Here is a 13219-nt window from a genome sequence, read left to right on the forward strand (position 1 = left end):
AAGATGCCTTAAGAGTGTCATCTCAGTATGTGTATATACATCCAAATAATTGCTGAGAAGGATCTAGAAATCCTACAATGTAATCTATAAAATCCTCTTTCCAATTTATGTGCCTTCAGAATGGGGCTCATTCCTAGGGGAAAGGATATAATAGAAAAAAAATTAGCTACAGCAATAAACCTGATATATCCATAATTGATAGTTTATACACAGTTGCATTATAAAATATATAGATATGCTAGGCTGTAATTAAAAAGACAGTGATCCAAACCAACTTTTTTACACCATATATTACATTCACTAAGTCATATATGCAGAAATTAGAGTGAGAGGGGAAAAAAAATCAAGTCCTTAATTTATGTGTACTTTTCCAGGCTTGTAACATGGTGGATTTGCTCAAACACTGTTACACATAATCTTATAGCTTGTTATGCCTTTCACCAGCCAGTATTTCTGTTCAGTGTCTTTTAAAGAACAACCCTTCAAATAAGCTGGCTAGAAGTATTAACAATCAGTATTTTAATTAACAGGGTTGTGATTACAGTCACTCAGTTCAAAAATTTATTATGCATCTGAAAAGTATTATTAGAGAAATACTTTTGTATCTAAACTTTTTTAAAAATCTACAAATGCTTGTTTTTATTTTTTCTGCAGATTTTTTAAAAGGTTAGAAGAAGTTGTAGTAAGTAAAACTGACAAGTGTTAGTATATTGATTTATGCTCAGACATTAACTCATGATCTTAAACGAGTTCAGTTTATCAAAAATCTTTACCTTCAGTCTTTCATTTCACTTTGTTTATAGGCCTTCTATTGCCATGACTTCTGAACAATTCACACATTTCAATTCATTTATCCATAAAGTGTCCCTACAAGATAGGGAAATGATATAACGTCTATGCCTTTTACAGACGGGGGCTCAGGGGGCAGAAAGGGTGCAAGCATTGTTCAGAGAGGAATTCCCATCCTGGCTGTCCTAGGTCACAGGGACATACATATGTGTGACTGCTGAAGTTACTGAGCAAAAGCTGTTTAGAGTCAGCAAATAAGGAATGTAAACAACAGAGATTTGCATGAATTAAGGTTTTCTGAGTGTGGTGCTTGGTGACGGGTTCTGTACCAGAGGAGAGTCCGATTCCCAGGTCTTAGCCTAGAACTAAGAACTGAAAACAACTGCGAAGTAAGAGCTACCAGGCTTCTTTTTCTCTGGAGTTTTATTTTAAATGTGTTTTCTGCATCATCTGTCTCATTACAGATGGTAGTATGTACATCTATCAGCAGAAAGAAGGAAAAGCAATATACAGTGTCAATTGCTCCAATTAAAAAAAAAAAAAATTTTAAAAGGGTCTTACTAGATGATGCTGTTCGCTTATCTTAGTTACCTTATGTAATTCTTCTGAGTTAGTTCGTCCCTTGGGACGTTGTAGGAAAGAATTTATTTTCTCTCTAGAAAGCTTCATTGCATTAGGAACCTATAGCTAAGTATATATGATGATCCCATTTAGTGCAGAACTTTGTCTAAGAGATGCCTCTCTTGAGGGCAGGACAGATCATTTTGATTAGATTACAAAGGAGGGTCCCAGTTTTTCCCCACTATTACTGTAGTCCAGAGCACACTGGTTGAAAGATTGCTCTCTGCAGGAAATGCCAGTTACCTATCTTTATAATGGTTATGTTTATAAATATGATAAGTTTCTTCTGATCCCTGTGGTCAATTTTAATGTGCTGATGATGGTCAGAAGCCTGCTGATAAGTACCTAATGATTTATCTGCTCTGGTTCCAAGTTCTGAGTGTCCTGGCATCTTTTACTACCTTTCAGCTTTGTGGTCTGGGGCTAGTGGGTAGTGACTATCAAACCTGGCTTCTCAGAAGCCCATCAGTCCTGTGCTGTCCTGTCACTGTTGCTCCCTTTTGAAGACTTTTAGAGGATGGGTGCTTCGGTTGCTCTGTTTAAGAGTGTGGCTCTGAACTTGAACTGGATTGCCCACGCTGAGCCTTTCTTCCCTCAGGGTACGTATTTGGGCTGGTTTAACTCAGGTTAGGTCTCAAAAGAAAAGCCTAAATCAGGTTTTGCAGAGGATGAGCTGTCATCCAGAGATGGACTTTCACAAGCATAACTTGTTTTCCAGATGCAATCTTACCAACTAAACAGAGTAGCCCTTTGTCTCTCAGCGCTCTTCTGTTACTAATTGTCTTTATTTCAGGAGCAGCAAGGCCAATGTAATTCTAGTCCGTGTGGGTAGGTCTTTTTATGGTTTTGCTGGGCTTTGGTTTTTTTCATATTTATGATAGTACTCAAGTATTCTAGTCTGAACACATTTTTGTACAGTTCAACCAGTTATTAACTGTAATGGAACATTTCTCTATAAGGGCCTATTGTTGCCCTTGAATTAAAATCCCCTGTCTTTCCCTGGGGGCTGCAGGATAGCAAGTACCTACAGGATATCATCGGCTGAAAATCTGCAAGCATTAATTGCCTTCCACTGTGGAGAAAGAGCGCTTTCTCTCTTACTACTGGCCAAATCGTTCCTCCCAAATAAACACTTGGAAGCAAGGTTTGCTCAGCATTCAGCTTCATGTTTTAGTTGAGAGAGATTTAGTAAGAGCAAATCCAGATAGACAGTGCCTTTCATTTCTTTCTGCATCAGAAGAGCCAGAGAGAAGGGAGACAATACATCTCAAAGTGCCCCTCTGTTGGTAGGACAGACCACCAGAGTGGGCGCTTGTGAGCACATTTATAGTCTTTGCAACTTGAGGATCCTGCTCTTCCCTGAGACCCCACATATTCCAAGGGCAATTCTACCTGCTATGGCTGGGGGAGGAGTGTTGGGTTCCTTCATCTGTATTGTCAATTGATCCTTAAAGTTGTTCCCCATATACTTACCAAAGCTGTATTCATTTCTTCTTGGGTCAAGAATCTCTCCCCTGTCTGTCCTTTCCTCCAGAGAGGAGGAAAGTTGCACTCATTTGATGGAGAGTGTGCTCTACTTGTTAACATTTTGCTTTTATTTTAAGATAGAAGTATATTGCTTATTCTAATTTGATTTGTCTTTGTCCGTGGCCTCAGGAAAATTTCGACTGATAATTTTTAATGTCTTGTCGAATTGAGGCCTGTATTAAGACAGCTTGTGCTGCTTGAAGTTAGGTGTTCCACCATGTAGCACCGTGTAGTACTTGTGGGAGCTGTCTGATGGCAACCCTTTGTCTTTCATGAAACATGCTACCATTCTTCCATATCATTTTATAACTTCAGTGCCTTTATGTTGCAGACAGCCCTTCCTTTCTCATCTTGCTTCTTTCTTTAGTTACTGCATGCTGCCTCATTTTCTGGCATTGACTATTACTGTTGGCTTTCCCTTGAAGTGGGCTGGCATGGAGAGAGATTGGAGAAAGAAATTATCATTCGTTATTTCTTGTCTAAATCCCTGTAGTTCAGCTCAGAAACCTCATTTTGTTGTGTAGTAGGAACAGGCATTTCTTCCTGACAGATTTTAGATCATCTGAGCAGCACTGATTCTCTGTCAAGGTCAGTCAGTCTGTTTAAAACGAAATTATATCATGAGGGTTTTTCTCTCCTAACTCTTGAGCGTAGAGAAACCTGAATCCCTCTGACCTGATAAGAGGTTACACCTCAGAAGATTTCATCATATGCTAATTTAGTTTTCAGATCCATAATTTAATTTCTTTGCTTATTTTCTGACAGGACAGCAAAAGGGTAGTACTGATAGGATAGGAACAAATATGTATTTGCCTTTCATTTCTACAATATTTCACAGAAAGTGAAGTGTCACAGTGTTGTTTTCCCTTACCACCTCCATACAAACACTTCATCAGTGTAACGTTTAAAATACTGTGTAATAGTATAGGGCCAGAGCCTAAAGAAAAGTAGCGGTTTGAGCAGAAACTTCCTAGAGAATTTTTATGTTGGTGAAGTGAGCTTGGTTTGAGGGTGTAATCTGAGGAGAAGATGCTCCCAGTGATTAGTGGGAAGGAAAGCAACCTAAATAACTCAGAAGAGGTTTTTTTTAGTTTGATTTTGTTTTGTGACCTGTGCTCTGTGATGTTTTTCATTCAGTTTTACATTACAGTTATAAGGTGTGCCCCCTTTAATTTTGCAGTGTCTTTTCAGTGTCCGTGAAATCTCAAAATGAACAACTTTTATCTTCGTAACAGGACATGGAGCAGATGTGAAATGTGTTGACTGGCATCCGACAAAGGGATTAGTTGTATCGGGAAGTAAAGATAGCCAACAACCCATCAAGTTCTGGGATCCAAAGACTGGCCAGAGCCTTGCCACACTGTAAGTTCTTGCCCACAGACTTTGATTTGCTCAAATATAAGCTAACTTCATAACATAATTTTTTTTTTAATTCCCTTCTCAGCTTTTTGCCTCACATTTTTTCAGCTATACACAATTGCTTCAAATGTAAAGCTAGTGCTTTAGTTGTGCCAGAAAATCTAGAGGTTAGATGAAGTCAAGGCTATACTTGGAAAATTGTGACTTTAATATTCCTTATTTAAATTTACTTTGTACTTCTCCATAGATGTCCTACTCACACGGTTCTCATTTGGAAAACAGAATTGAGATATGGAAACACAAATGAGATGTTTCATCTGGCTGAGGAAAAATTTCTTACGCTGCAGTAGTGTTGTGGTTTAACCTCAGTCGGCAACTGAGCACCACACAGCTGCTTGCTCACTCCTCCCCGTGCTGCCCGCCCGCCCCCCCCGGTGGGATGGGGGAGAGAATTGGAAGAGCACAAGTGAGAAAAACTCGTGGGTTGAGATAAAAACAGTTTAATAATTGAAATAAAATAATAATAATGTAATAATAATAATGTAATAATAATACACAAAGCAAGGGATGCACAATGCAATTGCTCACCACCCACTGACCGATGCCCAGCCAGTCCCCGAGCAGTGGCCCCCCCCCCCCCCCCCAGCTTTCCCCAGTTTATGTACTGAGCATGACGTCACATGGTATGGAATGTTTCTTTGGCCAGTTTGGCTGTGCCCTCTCCCAGCTTCTTGTGCACCTCCAGCCTTCTCAGTCGGTAGAGCATGGGAAACTGAAAAGTCCTTGACTAGTGTAAGCACTACCTAGCAACAACTAATCATTGGTGTGTTATCAACTTTGTTCTGGTCCTAAATCCAAAACACAGCACTGTACCAGCTACTAGGAAGGAAATTAACTCTATCCCAGACGAAACCAGGACGAGAATAGAAACATGCACAGTAACTGAATACTGTCTCAATGAGCACTACCAGTTACTCTGAAGTACAAAAGAACAGGATTAAGGCATAGGGCCTTTGCTCAGAAAGCCACAGTATTCTGCTTTAGTAGCCTGAACTACTTTATTATTGACCTGAATATTTGGGACTGGTAAACTATCATGTTTTTATTTGTGTCTGAGAAATCAGTATCTGGACAAACAGTCTGTCTTTCTCTGCTTGCAGACACGCTCATAAAAACACAGTGATGGAGGTGAAACTGAATCTGAATGGCAACTGGCTGCTAACAGCTTCTCGTGACCATCTCTGTAAGCTCTTCGACATTCGTAATCTGAAAGAAGAACTTCAGGTCTTCAGGGGTCATAAGAAGGAGGCCACAGGTCAGAATTTGTTATATTATGTGGATTTTTATTAATAAGTTTTGATTAAAAATTAAAGTTTTTGAGATCCTGATTTCCATTCATTAGAAATCCTAGCGTTATACTTTCTGATTGTGGCTTACTTTGTATTTCAGCTGTGGCCTGGCATCCTGTTCATGAAGGGCTGTTTGCCAGTGGAGGATCTGATGGCTCTCTGTTGTTCTGGCATGTTGGGTATGGCATTTTCATCAGCACATTGGAAAGATGTTGGTCAGATATGCAAGCTATTATGCTAAACATAAAATATACTTTTCACCTTTGAATCTGTATTTAACATGCATGTTTATGGTATAGTTTTTCTCTATACCTGAGGAAGTTTGTGAATATGCTTCATTTATGAAGAAGCTTTCCTGTGCAAATGTATATTAAAGCATACAGTTGCTTGCACAGAAGACAGTCTTTTGTTGAGAGGGTGATGAATGGTTGAAACTCCTAGTTTCTTAGAGCTTGTTCTGAAATGTTGTAATTATTTTGTTTCTAAATGTACAGTTAAAAATCCCTACATTACTGAATTCCCTATTAAGAACAACTGGAAACGATCAGTTCACCCAATAGAAAAATTACAGAGGCTTAAGTTTTTAGCAAAATATGGGATAGAGGAAGAGGAACAACTGAATAGCAAAAGTTTTGTATTGTATCTGTAGCAAATATTCACCTGTGTGATGACTGATTTTTTTTTTTTTGATGCATCAGGGTTGAGAAGGAGGTTGGTGGAATGGAAATGGCCCATGAGGGAATGATCTGGAGTCTGGCGTGGCATCCCCTTGGACACATTCTCTGTTCAGGCTCAAATGATCACACCAGGTATTTTCAACTATTTAAAGAAAAGATCTAAAAAACTTAGAAACTAGAAAGGTGCCTGGCATCAGTGAACAAAGAATACATTGGGATGATTCTGATACATAACCAATGGGCAAAGCAGAGAGACAAACTTATCTAAATGGGAAAGCACTGACATTTTACATCAAAAGGTAGAGTCTAACTTTTTGTCCTTCATCTAAGGAAGCCTTAAAAAATACTAGGATTTTGGGTTTGTGTGAGCTTTGAAATCTCCTGAAGGAATTTTTATAAAAGAATTGCTGTAGTTTCTTGCTGAAGAAATATTCTTATCTCCACAGCATTTTTTCCCGCAGATCATCTGCTGGTCATGTCTGTCTTTTCACATTGCAAACATGTTTGGAGGCATATAGTATGTGCTTTTAGGTTGAACATGCTGTTAACATGGAGCATTTTATAAATGGAGTAAATTTTTGTGTGTGGATGTGTGTATTGACACGTTTTAGTTGTATGTGAAGAATATATTTGAATTGAGTGAGAAGTTTTTGGAATGGACTAGAAATGTATCTGTGTTCAGGATCTGATGTTGATGCTTTGTACTTACACCCCTTACACTTGAAGTATCTTCTGAATTGTAACTATATAATTCAATATGATAATTGTTGGTGTTTTAATTTTTGGTTTGAACCTCACACCTAATGTTCAGATCTAGCACTGAACTTGATTCAGTAAGAGTTGAATCCTTACATAATCAAGAGAACATGCTAAAAATTAAAGAACTAATTAGATTAAAAGTAGTTAATACTCTTGACCCTTTATTGAGATCATATAACTTCCTTTTGACAGCAAGTTTTGGACTAGAAATCGACCTGGAGATAAAATGCGAGATCGTTACAACTTGAATCTGCTGCCTGGGATGTCAGAGGATGGTGTGGAATATGGTAAGGCAATTTCCCTCAATACGGAAGAAAGAGGGTTGGGGTCAGGAACCAAGTCTAGGTCATTAGCTGAAACTAGAGCGCAGCTTCTGGCTAAGATGGTGAAACAGTATTATAGCATTGGTGACTACCTAGACAAAGATATTTTTTTACGAGGATGATTTTACTATCCATGTTACCAGCAACTACCATTCCAACAATGAGTTTTCTTTTGTTTCCACAGCTCCGGGAGGTAAGACCTGCTCTGTCAATCACAGGAAGGAGGTTTGGCTCTCCCTCTGGCAATATCTCCAGTTTACCTTTCTTCCTGAAAAATTCATGTGACTTCAAGACTTCCCACAGTCCTGAACTACAGCAGGAAAATCTTTCAAATTATTGAATTTGACTAAAATCTTAAAACTTTACCCCCCTCTTAAGGATTTATGTTGGTAATTTTAGGCTGCTCAGGGTTGCCCAGCTCTATGGCATGCCTCAGCAACCTTTTCATCTCTGGGGTTCCATCTGTTTCTTCAGATTTTTGATTATTTGCTCTTTTGTGTTTGGGAATGTTAATTAAAATGTAGCACTTGAATCTAATTTAAGTTTTAAAATATATAGATTTGTTATAACAAAAATGGGAATGGGTATGGGTTATTATTTTCTTTTCTGAGCTTCTACCCTAAATGTAACTTTCCTAAAAGGACATAGTTTCTGACCTTTTGGTGTGTATTTATGAATCTGAATTTGCAGTTCTTTTAATATCCTGTAATTCATGTATGGAATTAAAAAGTGACCCACCAGTTGTGAAATATGTATTGATACCAATGGTAAAAGCATGTGAGAATGCAAAGGGATAAAATGATACTGTAAAGAAAAATGTTCCAAGTATAAATGTTTATTGTTTTTCTCTAGATGATCTGGAACCCAACAGCCTAGCAGTTATTCCTGGGATGGGAATACCTGAACAATTGAAAATAGCCATGGAGCAAGAGCAGATGGGTGAGTAGTAGCTATGGGGAAGCATTTTCCTGAGCCATCCAGATACTGTGTGACTTCTCTTTCATTCCTTTCATGTATTTTGGTAGCACAGACGCTTTTTTCTGAAGTTCTGTATTGTGTGTATTTCCCATGTAAAGAAGGAACCTCTTGGTCTCTTTTGCTGAATAAGTTGTAAAGAGAGTAACAGAATTTCTCTGTAAACCTGCATTGCTCTGACTGTTTGTCTCCCTGGTGCTAAAGGGAAAGATGATTCGAATGATATTGAAATGACAATCCCAGGACTGGATTGGGGAATGGAGGAAGTAATGCAAAAGGACCAAAAGAAGGTGCCACAGAAAAAAGTGCCCTATGCAAAACCAATACCAGCACAGTTTCAGCAGGTAAGTACCTGATATACAGTGAACAGGAGAACAGCTTGTTGTTTTCCCAACTTCAAAAAGTGTGTGGCTGTTGAAATGTTTTGGATTTCCAGTATCAGCTCTTTCATATCAACACCCAGTGCAAAATAATTTACAACAGTAGTTAGTTTAATTACTATTTAAGCATAAAATATTTGGTTAAATCCCTTATATCTTGTAACTGTACCTGGAAAATAGGATGTTATAAGGTATGGAAGTTTTATTCAGCGTTGGTTTTAGCTTCTGAATATCCATACTACGCAGCATTCCAGCATATCCTTTCCCAATGCAGCAATATATTGCATACATGTTGTTCCACAGAATTCATCTTGTGTTTACTATTCTTTATAGGCATGGATGCAGAATAAAGTTCCTTTGCCTCCCCCACCTGAGCCACTGAATGATAGAAAAGAAGATATTAAGCTGGAGGAGAAAAAGAAGACACAGGCAGAGATTGAACAGGAAATGGCAGCACTTCAGTACACAAACCCACAACTCTTGGAGGTATGTATGTAAAGACAGTTATTAGCAAATTTGTTTTAGTGCTCTGTGTGATGTATTTGGACCTCAACACTAAAATGTGTAGCTTGCTTTTGCAGTACTGTTTTCACCGTTTTAAAAAAAAAGTCTAATTGAACAGGATATTGGACTTAATGCATGATGTTATGAAACCTTCAGTGAGGCCCCCACATTTCAGTTAACTAATACTGACCTATGGATCTCTTTAGCTGTATTTCTGTTAGTTAAGAGAAAAGCACTAAATCTTTTTAAACTCCTGAGAAATGAGATTATTGCTTCTGATTTTTAGTTGATTTTCTGGGTCTCTTTTTTCGGACAGCAATTGAAGATTGAGAGACTTGCACAAAAACAAGCTGAGCAAGTGCAGCCACCACCTCCCGGAGGCTCTCTTCACGGACCCCAGCCTTTTCCAGGGCAAGGCCCAATGTCACAGATGCCTCAAGGATTTCAGCAGCCCCTTCCACCTCAGCAGATGCCAATGAATATGCCTCAGATGGGACCTCCTGGTCCACAAGGACAGTTCAGACCTCCGGGACCCCAAGGACAAATGGGACCTCAAGGTCCTCCATTACACCAAGGAGCTGCAGGTCCACAAGGGTTCATGGGACCACAAGGACCTCCAGGCCCCCAAGGGCCTCCACAAGGGATGCCACGGCCTCAGGATTTACATGGACATCAAGGAATGCAGAGACATCCTGGCCCTCATGGGCCAATGGGGCCTCCAGGTCCACAGGGTAATGCTGGCCCACAAGGCCACTTAGGACCGCAGGGTCTACCTGGGTCTCAGACTCATTTAGGACCGCAGGGTCCGCCTGGCCCACAAGGTCACTTGGGTCCTCAAGGTCCCCCTGGTGGTCAAGGAATGCAAGGGCCACCTGGTCCCCGAGGAATGCAAGGACCTCTTCCTCATGGCATGCAAGGAGCTCCAGGATCTCAAGGGATGCAGGGCCCTATATCTCAAGGGCCTTTGATGGGACTTAATCCAAGAGGGATGCAGGGTCCACCAGGACCCAGAGATAACCAGGGACCTACTCCACAAGGGATGATGATGGGTCATCCGCAAGAAATGAGAGGTCCTCATATGCAAAGTGGTTTACTAGGACATGGTCCCCAGGAGATGAGGGGCCTCCAGGGACCCCCGCCTCAAGGTACAATGTTAGGACCGCCACAAGAATTGCGTGGGCCACCAGGTCCACAAGGCCAGCAGGGACCTCCACAAGGCTCTTTAGTAGGGCCTCAAGGAAACATGCAAGGACCTCAGGGACAACCGAACCCTTCAAGGGGGCCGCACACTTCCCAGGGCCCTCTGCCTTTCCAGCAGCAGAAAACACCTCTGTTGGGTGATGGGCCTCGTCCCCCATTTAATCAGGTATGTGTTGGTCTGTATAACAAGAGTGTTAAGAATGTAGGAATGATAACATCATGCGGTAGAAATGCAAAGCAAGAGCTGAGAGGCTGGAGGTTTGGTATACTTGCAAGACTGAGGCCTCAAGAAAGCTTAAATGATAATGAAAAGAGCTATGTAGTTTGGAAACAGCAGAGATAATTGTAGAAAAGGGATTATTGGAAATACTGGTACAGAAATCAGTCTGCTATGAAAATATGTAACCTTAAGAGAAACTCCAGGTTTTTTAATTTAAAGACACTGAACTGTCTTAAATGGGGAATTTCCTGGGGAGTAGGTAAGCACTAATAAGGGTTGAATTTAAGCAAACTGAACATAAGACGACCCATATGTATTAATTAAAGCAAGTTACTGCGAACTCTCAGTTGTCCCAGAGTAGTTAATCCGAACTATGGGATGAATTTACCATAGATGCTGATACACCTGGAATCAGCCTAGGTCTGGTTGAACTTACCAGTTCAAACTAAGCACACAGGAACACAGCTATCCTGCTTCCTACCTTGGTATAGAAATCGTTTAGCCACGTTTGTACTTTCTGGAGCACAAGTTAAGAAATGGGCACTGTACACCATTAACTCATTACTGCACCATTTGCCGAGAAGCATGAGAGGGAGCACAGGTATCACAGGTTTGTGTAGGACTAGCCCAGGTCTGGTAGGATGAGCACTGAGCTGGAACTGCTGAGCATGGCCTGGATGTGTGCTGACTGCTGCGCTGCCAATTGGATGTCCCCGTGCTGTGCTGCCTTGGCACTCAGCTCCAGGAGGGTTCACGAGTTCAGCAATATACTTGCACTTAGCTGACCTGGAATACTGGAGAGTGTCACTTGTAGACACACCAATTAATTCTGCAGGAATCAAGTCAGGTTTTGATTAAGCCTGGTTCAGTACCAGGTGCAACCTGCTCTGCCGTCTTCAGCATCTTTCGTAACAGGCTTATTCCGTCTTCTGATCTACCACAGATAATGCAGAGCGGTCTGTATTTATTAGCTCTTACAAGTCCTATTTGTATGGCACTGATTCTGTACTTAAAATTTCTCTTGATTGTTTTCAGCTTTAGGGTGAATTTTGAAGGGCATGTTTGGAAAGAAATTCTACTTACTCAATTTTAAAAAAATGTCTGGGGTTTTTTAAACAGAATTAACTCTTTTAGACTTGCACTCAATAGTTTCTAGTTAAAGCTTTAGACAGGTATGCATATAGTCCTTAATGTGTAGTCCAGTACCGGTCACAATGGGTGGTGACATATTGAAATGAGCTTTAGCTCGGTGATTCCATTTCAGATTGAGGCAGAGTACCCTACAAGTTGTGGTTTTATTTGAATATTTTTTCCTTACAAATCAGCAGTAATTCCCTCCAGAATTCTGTTAATGTGACACCATTGCTGAGATTTCAAAAGCATCAAAGTTAAGTGAACGAGAGTTGGTTCCACAGCTATCCAACTTAAACTAGCATAGTGGTTTTTATTGCTATCCCAAAGAGACTAACTTTTCTGCTTTGAGAATAATTACCAAGCTTGTGTGTGTATAAAAGCTTGTGTATGTTTACATATATGTGTAGAGCTGTCCCTGTCTGACCCTGCTGTTAACACTCTGGTCAGAATTCAGTAAGTTGCTTTTGACAGGTGGCTGTCAAAAATTATTTTCAATGAATACTGCTATCTTGAAGTCTTTTACAGATATTAAAAAAAGACAAAGCAAGGTATTTTTGACCATTTTTCCTTCCTTGTGCAGGAAGGAAAGTATTACATTAGTATGGTAATGTCTTTTAAAAATGAACAGATTTTAAAATTTGTAATGTCAGTTTTTGCTCCAGTTTGCTTCTTTAATATGAATATAATAGTAGTTCCTATTTAAAAAGGCCCTATCTGTGATTTTTTTAAACAATAGGCTTTAGCTTTTGTTCTGAATTTGACATTTATCTTCTGTAAACTTGTACAAAACACTTGCCTTCCTTTTCAGTAGCAGGAGTGTATGAATATGTATCTGCTTTATCAAGGGCTTGTGACATTAATACTGAACATTTATACATGTTTGTAAAGGTTGATCTCCATGTAAGATATCACTATTACCTGCATCTGCTATACATTGGAAAGCAGAGGTTTACCGCAGAGTGTGTGGGCGAGATGTACATCTCTTCCTGAACGTGAGATCTGCTACCTTCTGCAAATGTGAAACGGAATAGAGAAGGAAATTGCCTGAGATAGGATTGTCAAAATCTTATTCTGGACATAGGCATATTGGTATTAAAATGCAGATGGATAAACAGAATATTCCCAAGTTAGCAGTAGTACTTCGGAGCTCTTTTGCTATTGCTAATTTAGAATTCATCTTGTCACATTTCTTTTAGATAGATATGCAGAATTTCATCTCGCTTACTGGTTGAGTGAGGTATGAATGCTTTGGGATAAGTCTCTTGTCCACATAGACACAAACTTCAGGAGCTTGTGCAGTATTTTAGAAGAAATGCAAATATTTCTTACGGGTGAATACAAAGAATTCTTTCCCCCTTTTAGTGCATAGTTTTAATTAATAGAGATGGCTATCATACAGTGG

General features: G+C 39.8%; 1 protein-coding gene across 1 annotated transcript in view; it reads left to right on the top strand.

The window, feature by feature from the left end:
* Positions 1 to 13219, top strand: part of WDR33 (WD repeat domain 33) — a 72338-nt gene that overhangs the window by 47473 nt on the left and 11646 nt on the right. Inside the window, exons 8-17 of the mRNA XM_076341670.1 lie at positions 4173 to 4299; positions 5457 to 5611; positions 5746 to 5824; positions 6344 to 6454; positions 7274 to 7368; positions 7589 to 7597; positions 8257 to 8343; positions 8584 to 8723; positions 9093 to 9245; positions 9580 to 10629. Of these exons, the coding sequence (XP_076197785.1) occupies positions 4173 to 4299; positions 5457 to 5611; positions 5746 to 5824; positions 6344 to 6454; positions 7274 to 7368; positions 7589 to 7597; positions 8257 to 8343; positions 8584 to 8723; positions 9093 to 9245; positions 9580 to 10629 (2006 nt within the window). The remainder of the gene's footprint in view (positions 1 to 4172; positions 4300 to 5456; positions 5612 to 5745; positions 5825 to 6343; positions 6455 to 7273; positions 7369 to 7588; positions 7598 to 8256; positions 8344 to 8583; positions 8724 to 9092; positions 9246 to 9579; positions 10630 to 13219) is intronic.

The sequence above is a fragment of the Aptenodytes patagonicus genome, chromosome 6, assembly GCF_965638725.1.
Source record: "Aptenodytes patagonicus chromosome 6, bAptPat1.pri.cur, whole genome shotgun sequence".
Lineage (NCBI taxonomy): Eukaryota > Metazoa > Chordata > Aves > Sphenisciformes > Spheniscidae > Aptenodytes > Aptenodytes patagonicus.